Raw genomic sequence first — 16,289 nt, 5'->3', positions numbered from 1 at the left:
CTCTATGACTACATGAAGTTGCTGTTTTGAATACTTTGTTACCAAATTCAAAGGTGTATATAAGTGGAATTGTCTGCTGTTTCTCTTTAAAGCTGGCCTAACTCTTCCCTTCCTCTATTCCCCACTCTGACTTTTCACATCTTCTCACCTGCCTATTACTTCCCCCTGGGTCCCCTCCTCGTTCCCTTTCTCCTGTGGCTCACTCTCCTCTATCAAATTCTTTCTTCTCTAGCCCTCGACCTTTCCCACCCACCTGGCTTCACCTACCACCTTCCAACTACCCTCTTTTCCCTCTTCCCACCTTTTATTCTGGCATCTTCCCCCTTCCTTTTCAGTCCTGAAGAAGGGGCTTAGCCCAAAACGTGTCTGTTTACTTTTTTCCATAGATGCTGCCTGACCTGCTGAGTTCCTCCACTGTTCTGTGTGTGTGTCGCTTTGGATTTCCAGCATCTGCAGGCTTTCTTGTGTTTACCCTAATTCATCTCTCTTGTCCAGTCTGATCCATTACATTTAATTAGAAGTCACCTATATTTGTGGAGTCATTCAGAAATTTATCATGGATTCGCAGGCTGTATAGATTCTGTGCCCCATTAACTCTGGATCACCTTTCACTTTCCCATCCAGATTCCGTACTCTGAACTCGGGGGGAAAACGCTGGTGATGGCAGTGTACGACTTTGATCGCTTCTCCAAGCACGACGTCATCGGGGAGGTGAAGGTGCCAATGAACACGGTGGACTTCGGCCATGTCACTGAGGAGTGGCGGGACCTGCAGGGAGCCGAGAAAGAGGAGGTTGGTATTGGAAGTGTCAATCAGGTGCGCCAAGGGTTAAGCAGATCTCAGCCGACTGTCCACGGTTACAACCCAATCTCTAGAAAACCCGGGCAAAGAGATAGGGAGATAGGACATGAAGAAAGGCCAAATTGGGGACCTGCCCACCCTCCCCTGATTCCTGGGTGCACCAATATTTGATTTGGCAGGGGCATACTGGAGTATTGTGTTCAGTTCTGTTCACTGGGTGAACAGAGGGTGCAGAGGAGATTTACCAGGATGCTGCCTGGATTAGACAGAGTGCAGAGGAGATTTACCAGGATGCTGCCTGGATTAGAGAGAGTGCAGAGGAGATTTACCAGGATGCTGCCTGGATTAGAGAGGGTGCAGAGGAGATTTACCAGGATGCTGCCTGGATTAGAGAGAGTGCAGAGGAGATTTACCAGGATGCTGCCTGGATTAGAGAGGGTGCAGAGGAGATTTACCAGGATGCTGCCTGGATTAGAGAGGGTGCAGAGGAGATTTACCAGGATGCTACCTGGATTAGAGAGGGTGCAGAGGAGATTTACCAGCATGCTGCTTGGATTAGAGAGGGTGCAGAGGAGATTTACCAGGATGCTGCCTGGATTAGAGAGAGTGCAGAGGAGATTTACCAGGATGCTGCCTGGATTAGAGAGGGTGCAGAGGAGATTTACCAGGATGCTGCCTGGATTAGAGAGGGTGCAGAGGAGATTTACCAGGATGCTACCTGGATTAGAGAGGGTGCAGAGGAGATTTACCAGCATGCTGCTTGGATTAGAGAGGGTGCAGAGGAGATTTGCCAGGATGCTGCCTGGATTAGAGAGGGTGCAGAGGAGATTTGCCAGGATGCTGCCTGGATTAGAGAGGGTGCAGAGGAGATTTACCCGGATGCTGCTTGGATTAGAGAGGGTGCAGAGGAGATTCACCAGGATGCTGCCTGGATTAGAGAGAGTGCAGAGGAGATTGACCAGGATACTGTCTGGATTAGACAGAGTGCAGAGGAGATTTACCAGGATGCTGTCTGGATTAGAGAGGGTGCAGAGGAGATTCACCAGGATGCTGCCTGGATTAGAGAGGGTGCAGAGGAGATTTACCAGGATGCTGCCTGGAATAGAGAGGGTGCAGAGGAGATTTACCAGGATGCTGCCTGGATTAGAGAGGGTGCAGAGGAGATTTACCAGGATGCTGCCTGGAATAGAGAGGGTGCAGAGGAGATTTACCAGGATGCTGCCTGGATTAGAGAGGGTGCAGAGGAGATTTACCAGGATGCTGCTTGGATTAGAGAGGGTGCAGAGGAGATTTACCAGGATGCTGCCTGGAATAGAGAGGGTGCAGAGGAGATTTACCAGGATGCTGCCTGGATTAGAGAGGGTGCAGAGGAGATTTACCAGGATGCTGCCTGGAATAGAGAGGGTGCAGAGGAGATTTACCAGGATGCTGCCTGGATTAGAGAGGGTGCAGAGGAGATTTACCAGGATGCTGCTTGGATTAGAGAGGGTGCAGAGGAGATTTACCAGGATGCTGCTTGGATTAGAGAGGGTACAGAGGAGATTTACCAGGATGCTGCCTGGATTAGAGAGGGTGCAGAGGAGATTTACCAGGATGCTGCTTGGATTAGAGAGGGTGCAGAGGAGATTTACCAGGATGCTGCCTGGAATAGAGAGGGTGCAGAGGAGATTTACCAGGATGCTGCCTGGATTAGAGAGGGTGCAGAGGAGATTTACCAGGATGCTGCCTGGAATAGAGAGGGTGCAGAGGAGATTTACCAGGATGCTGCCTGGATTAGAGAGGGTGCAGAGGAGATTTACCAGGATGCTGCTTGGATTAGAGAGGGTGCAGAGGAGATTTACCAGGATGCTGCCTGGAATAGAGAGGGTGCAGAGGAGATTTACCAGGATGCTGCCTGGATTAGAGAGGGTGCAGAGGAGATTTACCAGGATGCTGCCTGGAATAGAGAGGGTGCAGAGGAGATTTACCAGGATGCTGCCTGGATTAGAGAGGGTGCAGAGGAGATTTACCAGGATGCTGCTTGGATTAGAGAGGGTGCAGAGGAGATTTACCAGGATGCTGCTTGGATTAGAGAGGGTACAGAGGAGATTTACCAGGATGCTGCCTGGATTAGAGAGGGTGCAGAGGAGATTTACCAGGATGCTGCTTGGATTAGAGAGGGTGCAGAGGAGATTTACCAGGATGCTGCCTGGAATAGAGAGGGTGCAGAGGAGATTTACCAGGATGCTGCCTGGATTAGAGAGGGTGCAGAGGAGATTTACCAGGATGCTGCCTGGATTAGAGAGGGTGCAGAGGAGATTTACCAGGATGCTGCCTGGAATAGAGAGGGTGCAGAGGAGATTTACCAGGATGCTGCCTGGATTAGAGAGGGTGCAGAGGAGATTTACCAGGATGCTGCTTGGATTAGAGAGGGTGCAGAGGAGATTTACCAGGATGCTGCTTGGATTAGAGAGGGTACTGAGGAGATTTACCAGGATGCTGCCTGGATTAGAGAGGGTGCAGAGGAGATTTACCAGGATGCTGCTTGGATTAGAGAGGGTGCAGAGGAGATTAACCAGGATGCTGCTTGGATTAGAGAGGGCACAGAGGAGATTTACCAGGATGCTGCTTGGATTAGAGAGGGTGCAGAGGAGATTAACCAGGATGCTGCTTGGATTAGAGAGGGTGCAGAGGAGATTTATCAGGATGCTGCTTGGATTAGAGAGGGTGCAGAGGAGATTTACCAGGATGCTGCTTGGATTAGAGAGGGTGCAGAGGAGATTTACCAGGATGCTGCTTGGATTAGAGAGGGTGCAGAGGAGATTTACCAGGATGCTGCTTGGATTACAGAATAAGTCTTTTGAGGAAAGCTTGAGTGAGATAGGGCTTTTCTCTTTGAAGAGAAGGAGGGTGATAGAGGTGGAGAAGATGATAAGAGACACAGATTGAGTGGACAGCCAGCGCCTTTTTCCCAAGACGGAAATAGCTAGTATGAGAGAGCATAATTCTGAGGTGACTGGAGGTTAAGTATAGGGGAGATGTCAAACGTAATTTCCGAGAGTGGTAGGTGTCTGAAACCTGCTCCTAGGATTGATGACAGAGGCAGATACATTAGAGACATTTAAGAGACTCTTAGATAGGCACATGGATGAAAGAAAAATGGAGGGCTATATGGGAGGGAAGAGTTAAATTGATCTTAGAGCTTCAACATCTTGGGCTGAAGGGCCTGTACTGTGCTGTACTGTTCTATGTTCTATTTCAGTACAGGACAGAGGGAGTGCTGCACTGTCAGGGGTGCCATTGTAACCCTAAAGGGAGATTTGCTCAAGAGAAAGGTAGGTGCATGGATGGCAATGGTCCTGAAGGATACCGGCCAAATGCAGACAAGTAGGACTAGGCTGGGTGGGTACTTTGTTTGAGTGGGTGCCATGGATGAGATGGGCTGAAGGGTCTGTTTACCTAATGGCTGGGGTTAGGGGAGAGATTTATTAGGAACCTTGAGCGGCAACATTTTCATGGTCCATATACGGAAGTGATTGAAGTGGGTATTTCAACAACATTTAAAAGATAAAGAATAAAGAAAGTAATCTTTTTTCCTTTAAGAGGCATTTCACAAACAAGGTGATTATGAGTATAGATCGGGGAGGTTAGGATAGAGAGAGCTGTTTTTCTTTGGTTGGGGGTTGTCCTAACAAGAGGGCATAACAAGGGTTTTAAGGTGAGAGGTATAAGGCTTTGAGGGGAGCAGAGAAGGTTGGCACACAGAGAGTGAATTGAATTGAACTGAATTGATTTTATTACTTGATTAGTAAAAATCTTTATGCTACGTCTCTGTCGAAGTGTGGTTGGAGTGTGGGACATTATGGCTAAAGATAAAATTAACTTTATTTGTCACATGTACATCAAATCATCAAAATATGCAGTGGAATGTGCCATTTACATCAACAACCAGCACAGTCTGAAGATGCCAGTGCATCAGGTGGAAATATAGCACAACTTACTAACCGTTACTAACACATTGCCTTTGGAAAGAGGGAGGAAACTGGTGCACCCAGAAGAAAAAGCAGTCAGTCACGGGGAGAACGTACAAACTCCTTACAGGCAGTGGTGGGATTGAACCCGGTCTGCTGGCCCTGTAAAGCACAACACTAACTGTTATGCTACCAAACGTACTAAAAAGCTGGTGAAAGCAGAGACACTCAGAATATTTAAGCCAACTACTTGAATCATCTAGAAGGTTATGAACCGAACATAGGTAAAGTGGACCAGTACAGATAAGAACAAAGATTAAGGATCAAATTTATTCACCATGCACATTTACATTAATAGGAATACAGAAACACTGAAGCTTTATAAGGCATTGGTCAAACTACACTTAGAGTATTGTGAACAGATTTGGGCTCTTATGAAGGAAAAGATGTGCTGCCATTGGAGAAGATCCAGGTGAGGTTTGCAGAAATGATCCAGGAATGAAAGGATTAATCCCTGAGGAGTATTTGATGGCTCTGGGTCTGTACTCACTGGAGTCTAGAAGAATGGTTGGGGGGTGGGGGGGGGGGGGGGTTGCGGGAGCTCATTGAAACCTATTAAATATTGAAAGGCCTAGATAGAGAGGGTGTGGAGATGTCTCCTATAGAGGGGGGGTCTAGGACCGGAAGACACAGCTTCAGGATATAAGAACAGAGGTGAGGAGGAATTTCTTTAGCCAAAGGGCGGTGAATCTGTGGAATTCATTGCCACAGATAGCTGTGGAGGTCAATATATTGAGTATATTTAAGTTGGATGTCGATGGGTTCTTGATTAGTCAGGACATCAAAGGCTATGAGGTGAAGGCAGAAGAGTGGTTTTGAAAGGGATAATAAACCACCCATGATAGAATGGCAGAGCAGACATGATGGGCTGAATGGCCTAATTCTACTCCTATGTCTCATGGTCTTATGGTTTTATGGTTATGCTTTTATGGTCTTATGGAATTTGCTGTGGCGTGTTTGTCAGGATGTAACATTGAACAAAACAGTAGCAATAGTTATCAACAAGGAGTTATATTTTAAAAAACAATGATCAGCATAGGCATAATCAGCATAGAAAAGCCTGTTCTTGTGCTGTACAATACAGTGAATACTTAGTCTGCTGCAGGAGCTCAAAAACCCAACCATTTTAAGTGTTCTAACTTGCAAGTGAACTACTACCTCTTTTGATGTACATATCCCATGTCTTATTATGCCTTAAGCATTTGTGAAAACATTAGAATTATCATGATTTTAATTTCATATTTACTTAATTAACTGAATGTAATTTCTCCTGCTATTGGGGTGGGATTTGAACTCACATTTTCTCCACGTTTAGCCTCAGGACTACTTGTACACAGAAGTAACTGCTCTGTGCTGCTTGTCGAGAATTTGTCATTAATTCACATCGAGAGGCTGTGTACAAGATTCCACAAATAACTTAATAAACTTAGCCCGGCCCTGTTTTATTCCTTTCTTCCATGTCTGGTCTGTGCTCTCAGGGTAAAATTGACAGGAATATAAAGGCAAATCCACTGGATTTTTCTTCTTTTTGTCCTGTTATTAATAACCCCTTGTATTGAATTTAATTTCACGGTTTCTGTAATGGCTTTTTTTTTTTGACCACTTGGAAGTCCTCTGACAGAGTAGACATTGTTGTTGTCATGGGCAGAGTTATCAGTGTGCAACCACAACCAAAATTAATTTTGCTTTATCTCAGAACCTGTGTGCACAAGCCAAGCAGAAGTATGAAGCAGTCATGGCTAAAGGGAGCTAAGCAGAGAACAAAGATTCAGGAGATAACAGGAGAGAAGGCAAAGGGAGAATCTGAGAGGGTAGAGGGGCAGTGTGAGGGATGGGGAAAGGGGGTGAGCAAGGCTAGAGGGGGATAACAGTTGAGAGGGAGAGTGAGTGATGGGGAATCAAGTTGGCATTAAACATAGAACATTAGAGCCCTTCACCCAATGACATTATGCCAACTTTTTAACCTACTCTAAGGTTAATCTAACCACTTCTTCACACATAGCCCTCCAATTTTCTATCTGTAAGTCCCTTAAATGCCCCGAATGTATCTGCCTCTACCACCATCCCAGGCAGGGCATTCCACACACACACCATACTCTGTAAATAAAAGGATCCTTTTCTGATTGGCTGCCAGTGATTAGTGGTGTTCCACAATGGTTGGTGTTGGTGCCACTTCCTTTTATGCCGTATATAAATGATTTAGATGATGGAATAGATGGCCTTGTTGCCAAGTTTGCAGATGATACAAAGCTTGGTGGAGGGGCAGGTAGTGTTGAGGAAGCAGGTAGGATGCAGAAGTACTTAGACAGATTAGGAAAATAGGCAAGAAAGTGACAAATGAAATACAACGTTGGAAAATCCATGGTCATGCACTTTGGTAGTAGAAATAAATGTGCGGACTATTTTCTAAACGGGGAGAAAATCCAAAAATCTGAGATGCAAAGGGACTTGGGAGTCCTTGTGCAGAACATCCTGAAGGTTAACTTGCAGGTTGAGTCAGTGGTGAGGAAGGCAAATGCCATGTTAGCATTCATTTCAAGAAGTCTCGAATACAAGAGCAAGGATGTGATGCTGAGGCTTTATAAGGCAGTGGTGAGGCCTCACCTTGAGTATTGTGAACAGTTTTGGGCCCATCATCTTAGAGAAGATGTGCTGACATTGGAGACAGTCTAGAGGAGGTTCACAAGGATGATTCCAGGAATGAAAGGGTTATCATACGTGGAACGTTTGGGTTTGTATTTGCTGGAATTCAGAAGGATGAGAGGGGATCTCATTGAAACCTTTCAAATGTTGAAAGGTCTAGACAGAGTAGATGTTGAAAGGATATTTCCCATGGTGGGAGAGTCTAGGACAAGAGGGCACAGCCACAAGATAGAGGAGTGCCCTTTCAAAACAGAGATGCCGAGAAATTTCTTTAGCCAAAGCCTGGTGAATTTGTGGAATTTGTTGCCACATGCAGCTGTGGAGGCCAGATCGTTGGGTGTATTTAAGGCAGAGATTGATAGATTCTTGATTGGCATCAAAGGTTACAGGGAGAAGTCCAGGAACTGGGATTGAGGAGGAGGAAAAAAAGATCAGCCATGATTGAATGGCGGAGCAGACTTGATTCGGCTCCTATGCCTAATGGACCTTATGGTAAAAAAACTTCTGTTGACATCCCCTTTCCTTTCCTTTCCTCCAAACACCCTTAATGTTATGCCCCTTGTAGTAACCAATTCTACCCTGGGGAAAAGACTCTGACTATCCACTCGATCTATGCCTCTTATCATCTTGTACACCTCTAAACTCAAGCGATTCTGTAGCTGCTGGAGGTCCAGAGTAACGCATACAACAGTTCAAGCACCATCTCTCATCCTCTTTTGCTCCAAAATGAAAAGCCATAGCTCAGTCAATCTACGCTCATATGACAAGCTCTTTAATCCACATGGCATCCTGGTAAAACTCCTCTGCACCCTCTCTAAAGCTTCCACATCTTTCCTATAATGAGGCAACCAGAACTGAACACAACATCCCAAGTGTGGTCTAACCAAGGTTTTATAGAACTGCAACATTACCTTGCGACTTTTCAACTCAATGTACGTGCTGGCAGTCAGCTGGTGGTGTTGTTGAAACCCCACCGACCAGTGAAAGCCCATACTCCATACACCTTCTTATCAACCCTATTAATTTGGAAGGCAGCTTTGAGGGATCTATGGACGCGGACCCCAAGATCTCCCAGTTCCTCCACACTGCGAAGAATCCCTGTATTCTGCCTTCAAGTTCCACCTCCCAGAGTGAATCACCACACTTTTCTGGGTTGGACTCTATCTGCCACATCTCAGCCCATCTCTGCATCCTGCCAATGTCCTGTTGTAACCTATAACAAGCTTCTACAGTAGCTACATCACCAACCTATTGTCTCACAATCTTATGGTCTACTTGACTGCCAGCAGGCACATTGTGTGCCAAAGAGCCTGTTTCTGTGCTCTACAAGTGCGAGAATTTTGAAGCAGAAGCAATTTCAGGACAGGAGCGAGTGTGGTTGTGGATGAATGGGATCTGCTGCGTTTATTATAAACAGAAAGGCCAGCAGCATTATTAAAGATCCCACACTCCTTCTCGTTAACGGTTTGTCCCACTCCCATCAGGGAGGAGGCTATGTAGCATCCGGGGCCAACAGACTCAAAAACAGTTACTTTCCCCAAGCAGAGAGGCTGATCAACACCTCCACCCACTGACCGACCCCTCCACACCCCCACAACCACCACTACTTTATCATTTCCTGTCTGAGTCACCGTACGTATGGACACTCCTGTGCCTAGTGTCAATTTTATAGACATACAATCAATCCTCGTGTATATAGCCGTTACATGTATTTCTATTTATTGTGGGTGTTTTTATTTATGTGTTCTTTATCTTATTGTGTTTTTTGTGCTGCATTGGATCCAGAGGAACAATTATTTTGTTCTCCTTTACACTTGTGCACTGGAAATGACAGTAAACAATCTTGAATTGAAACTTATTTCTGGTGAGAAGCCCAGTAGCTCAGGCATTGACTAATTGCATCTTAAATCCCTTGATGTTTGTTTTCACAGCAAGAGAAGCTGGGCGACATTTGTTTTTCTCTCCGCTACGTCCCGACTGCTGGGAAACTGACGGTTGTCATCTTGGAGGCAAAGAACCTTAAGAAGATGGACGTGGGAGGCTTATCAGGTAAGCAAAGTCAAATCTGAACAGGTATAGTACCATAACTTTAATGTGAGTGCCCCGGCTCAAAGGGGAAAGGGACTTTAATGGAGTTTTTAAAATTTATTTAGAGATACAACACAGTAACAGATCCTTCCAATGAATCCACACAATCCAATTGAACCCATGTGACCAATTAACCTACAACTCTTAATTCTTTGGAAAATGGGAGGAAACCAGAGCACCCAGAGGAAACCCACATGGCCACGGAGGAAAGCATACAAACTCCTTACAGGCAGTGGTGGGAATTGAACTCGGGCCGCTGGTGGTTTAGTAGCATTACACTAACTGCTTTGTTACAGCGCCGTCCAAGTTGTTACTATGAGAAAAGTCCGACCACAATGGGAGGTTGTTGGAAAGTGGAAAAGTTACAATGAGCATGGAGAACTTTGGTGTCACATTTCAGTACTGGAATCATATTAAGGATCAAGGATTAACTTTATTCGCCATGTACATTTACATGTACGTATTAGGAATATGCTGTGGTGTGTTGGTGTGACATGTAACAAAAACATCATTAACAATTATAAAGTGTAAAGAATTATATACAGGTAGCCCCCGAGTAACGAACGTCCGCCATACGGACGACTCGTACTTACGAACCAAGGAAGGAGAATGCCGTCCGCCATTTTAAGTTGGATCACAACGCCATCCGCCATTTTAAGTTGTTGCCGTTGACACTGTGTTGACTGTTTAACTTTGTATTTGGCTTAAATTTTTCTTAGTAAGGTTCACCCTGATCCCACCCTCCCCCCGTTCCGGTCGTCTGGTGGCGCAGTGAGATCAGTGCCAGACTTGAGAGCAGAGGTTCTTGAGTTCGATTTAGTGACAGACCGCTCCCATGCCGGGTTGATGTCAATCCAGTGACTCCCGTACCATCCGTGCCAGATTGATGTCAAGCTCGCAACTCGACCTCGTAAAAAAAACACTCACACTTCCAGTTTAAATTCCCACACGGAATATTGTGGAGGATCAAATACCCAAACCCAACACAGCCCCCACTTGTCCCATTTAGCCTGTCTCAGTGTGGTGACTTTAGGACCCAGGGATTTCAGTGCGGTGGTCCTTAGGACCCAGCGGACCTCGGGAGCTGGTGGAGCTCGGGACCCGCAGCCCGCAGTGTTTCTGTTCCATTGACGGGAAGCGATTGCAATTGAAAATAAAGTGGAAATAATAAAGTGTTTGGAAAGAGGTAAAATGCCATCGTTCTTTGGAAAAGCATTAGGCTACAGTCGGTCAACGATCTGAACAATTTTAAAGGATAACGGATAAAGTGAGAATAATGGAGCATGTGAAAGGCCCTGCCCCGATGAAAGCTACAATTATTACCAAGCAACGCAGTGGTTTAATTATTGGAATACTTATGTTTCTTAAGTGTTTTATATGCATGGAAAGGTAAGATATATACTATATACTAACTGATGCTAAATAATACCGGATGTACCTGTTCCGACTTGCGTACAAATCCAACTTTAAGGCGGACTCAGGAACGGAACTCGTACATAACCCAGGGACTGCCTGTATCTAAAAAGTTAATAACGTTAGAGGTTAAAGGATGAATTTGGAAAAATATGCATAATAAATACCAGCATGTATTTACAATGTAAACACCATTATAAAAAATGGTTGAAAGTGTTCACAGTGCAATTCCAGAACCAGGTAATTGATAAAGGGAAGTCGGAGGGACTAACTAGAATAGTTGATCATATTAATTTTAACAGATTAAGATGGGGTGAAGTTTTTGTTTTAATAGTCCTGAAGCTCTTTCCAGAAGTGAGCTTTGGTATTTTATAGAAAGAATTTGCAAGTTTTCTCTTTAAAGGTGAGATCTTCAAATGTAATTGGAAAGAAACAAACTCCATCATTGATAAATTGTTTTTTTATTGTCACGTGCACTGAAATAGAGCGAAAAACTTGTCTTGCATACCGTTCTTACAGATCAATTCATTACAACAGTGCATTGAGGTTGTACTAGGCAAAAACCATAACAGAGTGCAGATTGAAGTGTTACAGTTAGAGAAAGTGGCAAGAAGTGAACAATAAGGTACATCACTGAAGAGGGGTGACAAGGAAATGGTCACCTTGTTTCTCAGTAACGGTCTTCCCCATCCTCGCCTCATTACATTTTTCCACTCCACCATCCCTGCGCTCCTCCAGTTCTGTTTCCTTGATCTTTCCTGAGTTCTGCCCATCTACTACTGCTCCAAAGCCTGAAACTTCCTCTCGAAACTTCTCCACCTCTTCTTCTGAATAAAACCTGCAAACTTTCATCACCTGCTGACTATCCCCATGGCAAATGCCAGCTCGTGTCCAATTTGTACCATGGGTTGCAGCAATACATTATGAGAGCTGGCAGAAATATGTTAGATTATCTTTTGAATGATACATTGGATCTTCCAATGACTAATTGCATTTATTTTTACCCCCTGGTGTTAATCCTGATTTAAGAGTATGACCTTAACCGGGCATCAATTAATCAAATGATTCTTTGGAGCCGTAAGCATTCATAACGGGACTTGTCATCACAAATAAATGACCTCTTTAACCTGCTCAGGAAGGCAACTGGAAAATATTATTCCATTGCAAATCAGAATGTTACTTGCGGCAACAATGTGGATGGTCTAAACACAGTTCCTGACATTTTGACAAGGGAATGGTCCTGATTAACATGACCCAGTAATAAGATTAGCATACACAAATACTCTTGTTAATGGGCTGCAAGCCGGGGGGCCTGTAAAGAAGCGATCTACAGTCCCGGACAAACATCTCCATCTCACAACGTGAGCTAATCCGACTGCTGCACGGTATAAAACTCTGGTTAGATCACACTTAGAGTATTATGTTTGGTTCCGGTCACTTCATTATGGGAAGGATGTAGAAGCTTTAGAGAGGAAATTTACCAGGGCCGATTTACCAAGATACTGCCTGGATTAGAGAACGCCTTATGAAGGTAGATTGAAGCTAGGGCTTTTCTCTTTGGAGCAAAGGAGGATAAGGCGTGACTTGATAGAGGTATACAAAATGATGAGAGGTATGGATAGAGTGGACAGCCAGAGTATTTCTCCCAGGGTGAAAATGGTTAATACGAGGGGGCATATTTTTATCATACCTCTATCATATTTGCTCCACCACCTCCCTTTGTAATGCATTCCAGACACCCCCACTCTCTGGGTAAAATTTGCCCTACACATCATCTTTCAACTGACTCCCCCTTACTTTAGTTGCACACCCACTGGTATTAGGCATTCTGACCTGGGGTAAGGATACTGACTGTCTACGCCTCTCATAATCTTATAAACTTCTATTAGGTCCCCAGTGAAAACAACCCAGGTTTGTCCAACCACATGCCCTCTAATCCAAGCAAAATCCTGGTAAACCTCTTCTCCACTTTCTCCAGAGCCTCAACATCCTTCCTGTAATGGGGCAACCATTGCTTCATACGCAGCCTAACCAGGGTTTCGCGAAGCAGCGACACAACTTGCTGACTCTTGAACTTAGTTCTTCGACTGATAAAGGAAAGCATGCCCTGTGCCTTTAACTTGCCTACTACCCTATCAACATGTGCAGACACTGTGGGTTTGGAACCTCCAGCTCTGTACATTAAAGATCCCGCTACACATCAAAGACATCTCTGTACCTCAAGTTCAATTCCCGTTGCTGTCTGCAAGAGGTTTGCTGTTAGACTGTCTGTGTGAATGGGTGGGTGGGAGGCTGCCCCAGATTGGTGGATCCTGGGATTGGATGCCGGGGCAAGCGGTAGTCATGAGGGCTGAAGAGAGGATGAGCCCGGAGTTTGGAGTTCTGTTATCGGCTAGTCTGGGGATTGTTACCAAAAATTGAAGCCTGTAGTTTGATCGGATGACTGGAATTTGAGGCTGGGAGCGACTGAAGGCCTGCAGTTGGAGGAATGTCCATGTGTATGGGAGGGAGGAAAGGGGCTTGTTGTGTTCTATGTTGTTCTGCCGAGCATTGTGGGCTTGCTATGTTGGCGCCGAAACGTGTAGTGACACTTGCAGTCTTCCCCCAGCATAACTTGAGGTTTCTTTGGTTGTTAACGCAAGTGATGCATTTCACTGTATGTTTTACCGTATTTATCATTAAATAAATCTGAATCAGAATCCAGATCCAAATCTGAAATTGAAACAGTGAGAGCGGCTGAAGGGAGAGACCCGGAGGAGAAGGGTCAAGACAGGCAGTGATTTCTGTCTGCAAGCTCTTGAGATTCTGTTTAAAATCAGATGAGATTTATCAGGATATAAAACCAATTGAAGGAGTGCATCAAGTGAGTTCCAACATCTTGGGGCAATCAAGTGAAAATGAGACTCTGGTACTTACTTTCCTGGAGAGGGCATCTCAATTATTACCAATCTCACCAGAGGTTTCTTCAAATTGATATTTGTTGCCCGTTCATGTGGAGAACAGGACCATTTGTCTTTGCAAGCAATCCCGCGGCTAAGTAAGAGTACAAACTAATAAAGTTTGGTGCTAGAAGGTGAAGAGAAGCCGATGAATTGGAAAGGAACAATTTGACAAAGTGACTACCGTTCTAGTGCTGGAGCAGTCTGCAAAGCGCTTAGATGGGATAGAAGTATGAAAGAAAATTAGGTCTCAAAATTGAAAAACTATTTCAAGCTCCTTTCTGCTTTCATTCTGTGCTGCGGAATAGACAACTTCACAGTAATAAAGAGCTGTTGCAACAGAGTACTCTATATCATGAACACAAGAGATTCTGCAGATGCAGGAAATTCAGAGCAACAGACGTGCAAAATGTTGTAGGAACTCAGCAGGCCAGGCAGCATCTAAGGTCAGGGGAATAAGCAGTCCTTTCCACAGATGTACTGTGGAGCGCGTTCTAGCCCGTTGCATCACTGTCTAGTGTGGATCGCAGGATCGGAAAAAGCTGCAGGAGGTTACAATCTCAGCCAGCTCCATCATGGGCACTGGACTCCCTGGCATCGGGAGGCAATGCCTTAAAAAGGCAACATCCGTCATTAAGGACCCCATCACCCAGGACGTGCCCCCTTCTCATTGCTACCATCAACGAGGAGTTACAGGAGCCTGGAGGGACATACTCAATGTTTTAGGAATCGCTTCTTCCCCTCCACCATCGGATTTCTGAATGGAGGATGAATCCATGCACACTACTGCTATTGAAATTTCTATTTTTTTTTATTATGTATTCCACTGTACTGCTGCCATTTGGACATCCACACAACTCAAACTTAACACCAAAATCAGAATTTTTAAAAGCAATGTCCTAAGCGTTGTACTTTATGGAAGTGAATGTTGGAAGATGACAAAAGGCATCTGCAAGAAACTTGACACGTTCCAGACAAAACGTCTATGACGTATCAAGAAGATCTTCTGGCCTGAGAAAATCAGAAACCAAGACTTGCTGACATCTTGCAATATGTAATGAGAATGCCAAATGATCAACCAGCGAAAGCACCACTAAGGTGGACCGTACAGGGAAAGCGAAGTAGGCCCAAAATGACAATAGACAATAGACAATAGACAATAGGTGCAGAAGTAGACCATTCGGCCCTTCGAGCCTGCACCGCCATTTTGAGATCATGGCTGATCAATTACTATCAATACCCGGTTCCTATTCGCACCTGGGCTTCAAGCTCATCCGCCTTATTTCTGACACTTCGTGCATTCAGATATAGAATTTTTAACCCATTTCTCCTCTCTGTTTGAATCGCTGCCTATTGTGCTTAACCCAGCTCCCCGAACTCCCATCGGGCTATACGCCCCTAGAATTTTGTTGTCCTACCTACATTTACTTATTCTTTCTGCACATTTAACTCCATGTTCTGTCAGACCATCCCTCTGTACATGAGTCCTTATCACTTGTTCCGCCCCACCTTCCTCTACTACACACTTAATATTCCGGAACCGTGTAGTCCCCACCTGTCCTTTATTCTTCCTCTCGCTATCCTCTGTCACATTCTGGATCCCCGCCCCCTGCAAATTTAGTTTAAACCCCCCCAAGAAGAATGTTAGTACCGCTCCAGTTCAGGTGTAAACCGTCCCTTCGGAACAGATCCCACCTTCCCTGGAACAAAGCCCAATTATCTACAAACCAGAAGCCCTCCCTCCTGCACCATCCTCTCAGCCACGTATTAATCTTTATAATCCTTCTATTCCTTGCCTCACTCGCACGTGGCACAGGTAGCAATCCTGAGATTGTTACCCTGGAGGTCCTGCTCTTCAGCTTCGCACCTAACTCCCTGAACTCCCTACGCAGGACCCCCTCACTCATCCTACCCACGTCATTGGTCCCTACATGGACCACAACATCTGGATTCTTGCCCTCCCTCTCGAGAATAACCTGCACCCGATCTGAGATGTCTCAGACCCCGGCACCAGGGAAGCAACATACCATCCGAGACTCCCGATCTTCCCCACAAAATCTCCTATCTGCCCCCCTGACTATAGAATCCCCTATCACTACCGCCCTCTTCTCTTCCCTCCTCCCCTTCCTAGTCGCGGGTCCAACCTCAGTGCCAGAGACAGGACCACTGCAGCTTGTTCCTGGTAGGTCATCCCCACCAACAGTATCCAAAACGGTATACTTATTTTTGATGGGAACGGCCACAGGGGTGCTCTGCTCTCTCTGTCTGCTCCCCCTGCCTCTCTTGACTGTCACCCATTTGCCTACCTCCTGTCTTTTCGGTGTGACTGCCTCCCGATAACTCTTATCTATCTCTGCCTCTGCCTCCCGAATGATCCGTAGTTCATCCAGCTCCT

General features: G+C 45.3%; 1 protein-coding gene across 3 annotated transcripts in view; it reads left to right on the top strand.

Moving 5' to 3' along the window:
- syt1a (synaptotagmin Ia) overlaps positions 1–16,289 on the top strand; it is a 776,810-nt gene that overhangs the window by 744,432 nt on the left and 16,089 nt on the right. For all 3 annotated transcript variants that reach the window (XM_073058793.1, XM_073058795.1, XM_073058794.1), the window contains 2 exons: positions 625–792; positions 9,386–9,503. In XM_073058793.1, coding sequence (XP_072914894.1) covers positions 625–792; positions 9,386–9,503 — 286 coding nt within the window. The remainder of the gene's footprint in view (positions 1–624; positions 793–9,385; positions 9,504–16,289) is intronic.

The sequence above is a fragment of the Hemitrygon akajei genome, chromosome 10, assembly GCF_048418815.1.
Source record: "Hemitrygon akajei chromosome 10, sHemAka1.3, whole genome shotgun sequence".
Taxonomy (NCBI): domain Eukaryota; kingdom Metazoa; phylum Chordata; class Chondrichthyes; order Myliobatiformes; family Dasyatidae; genus Hemitrygon; species Hemitrygon akajei.
This window is presented reverse-complemented; position numbering and strand designations above follow the sequence as displayed.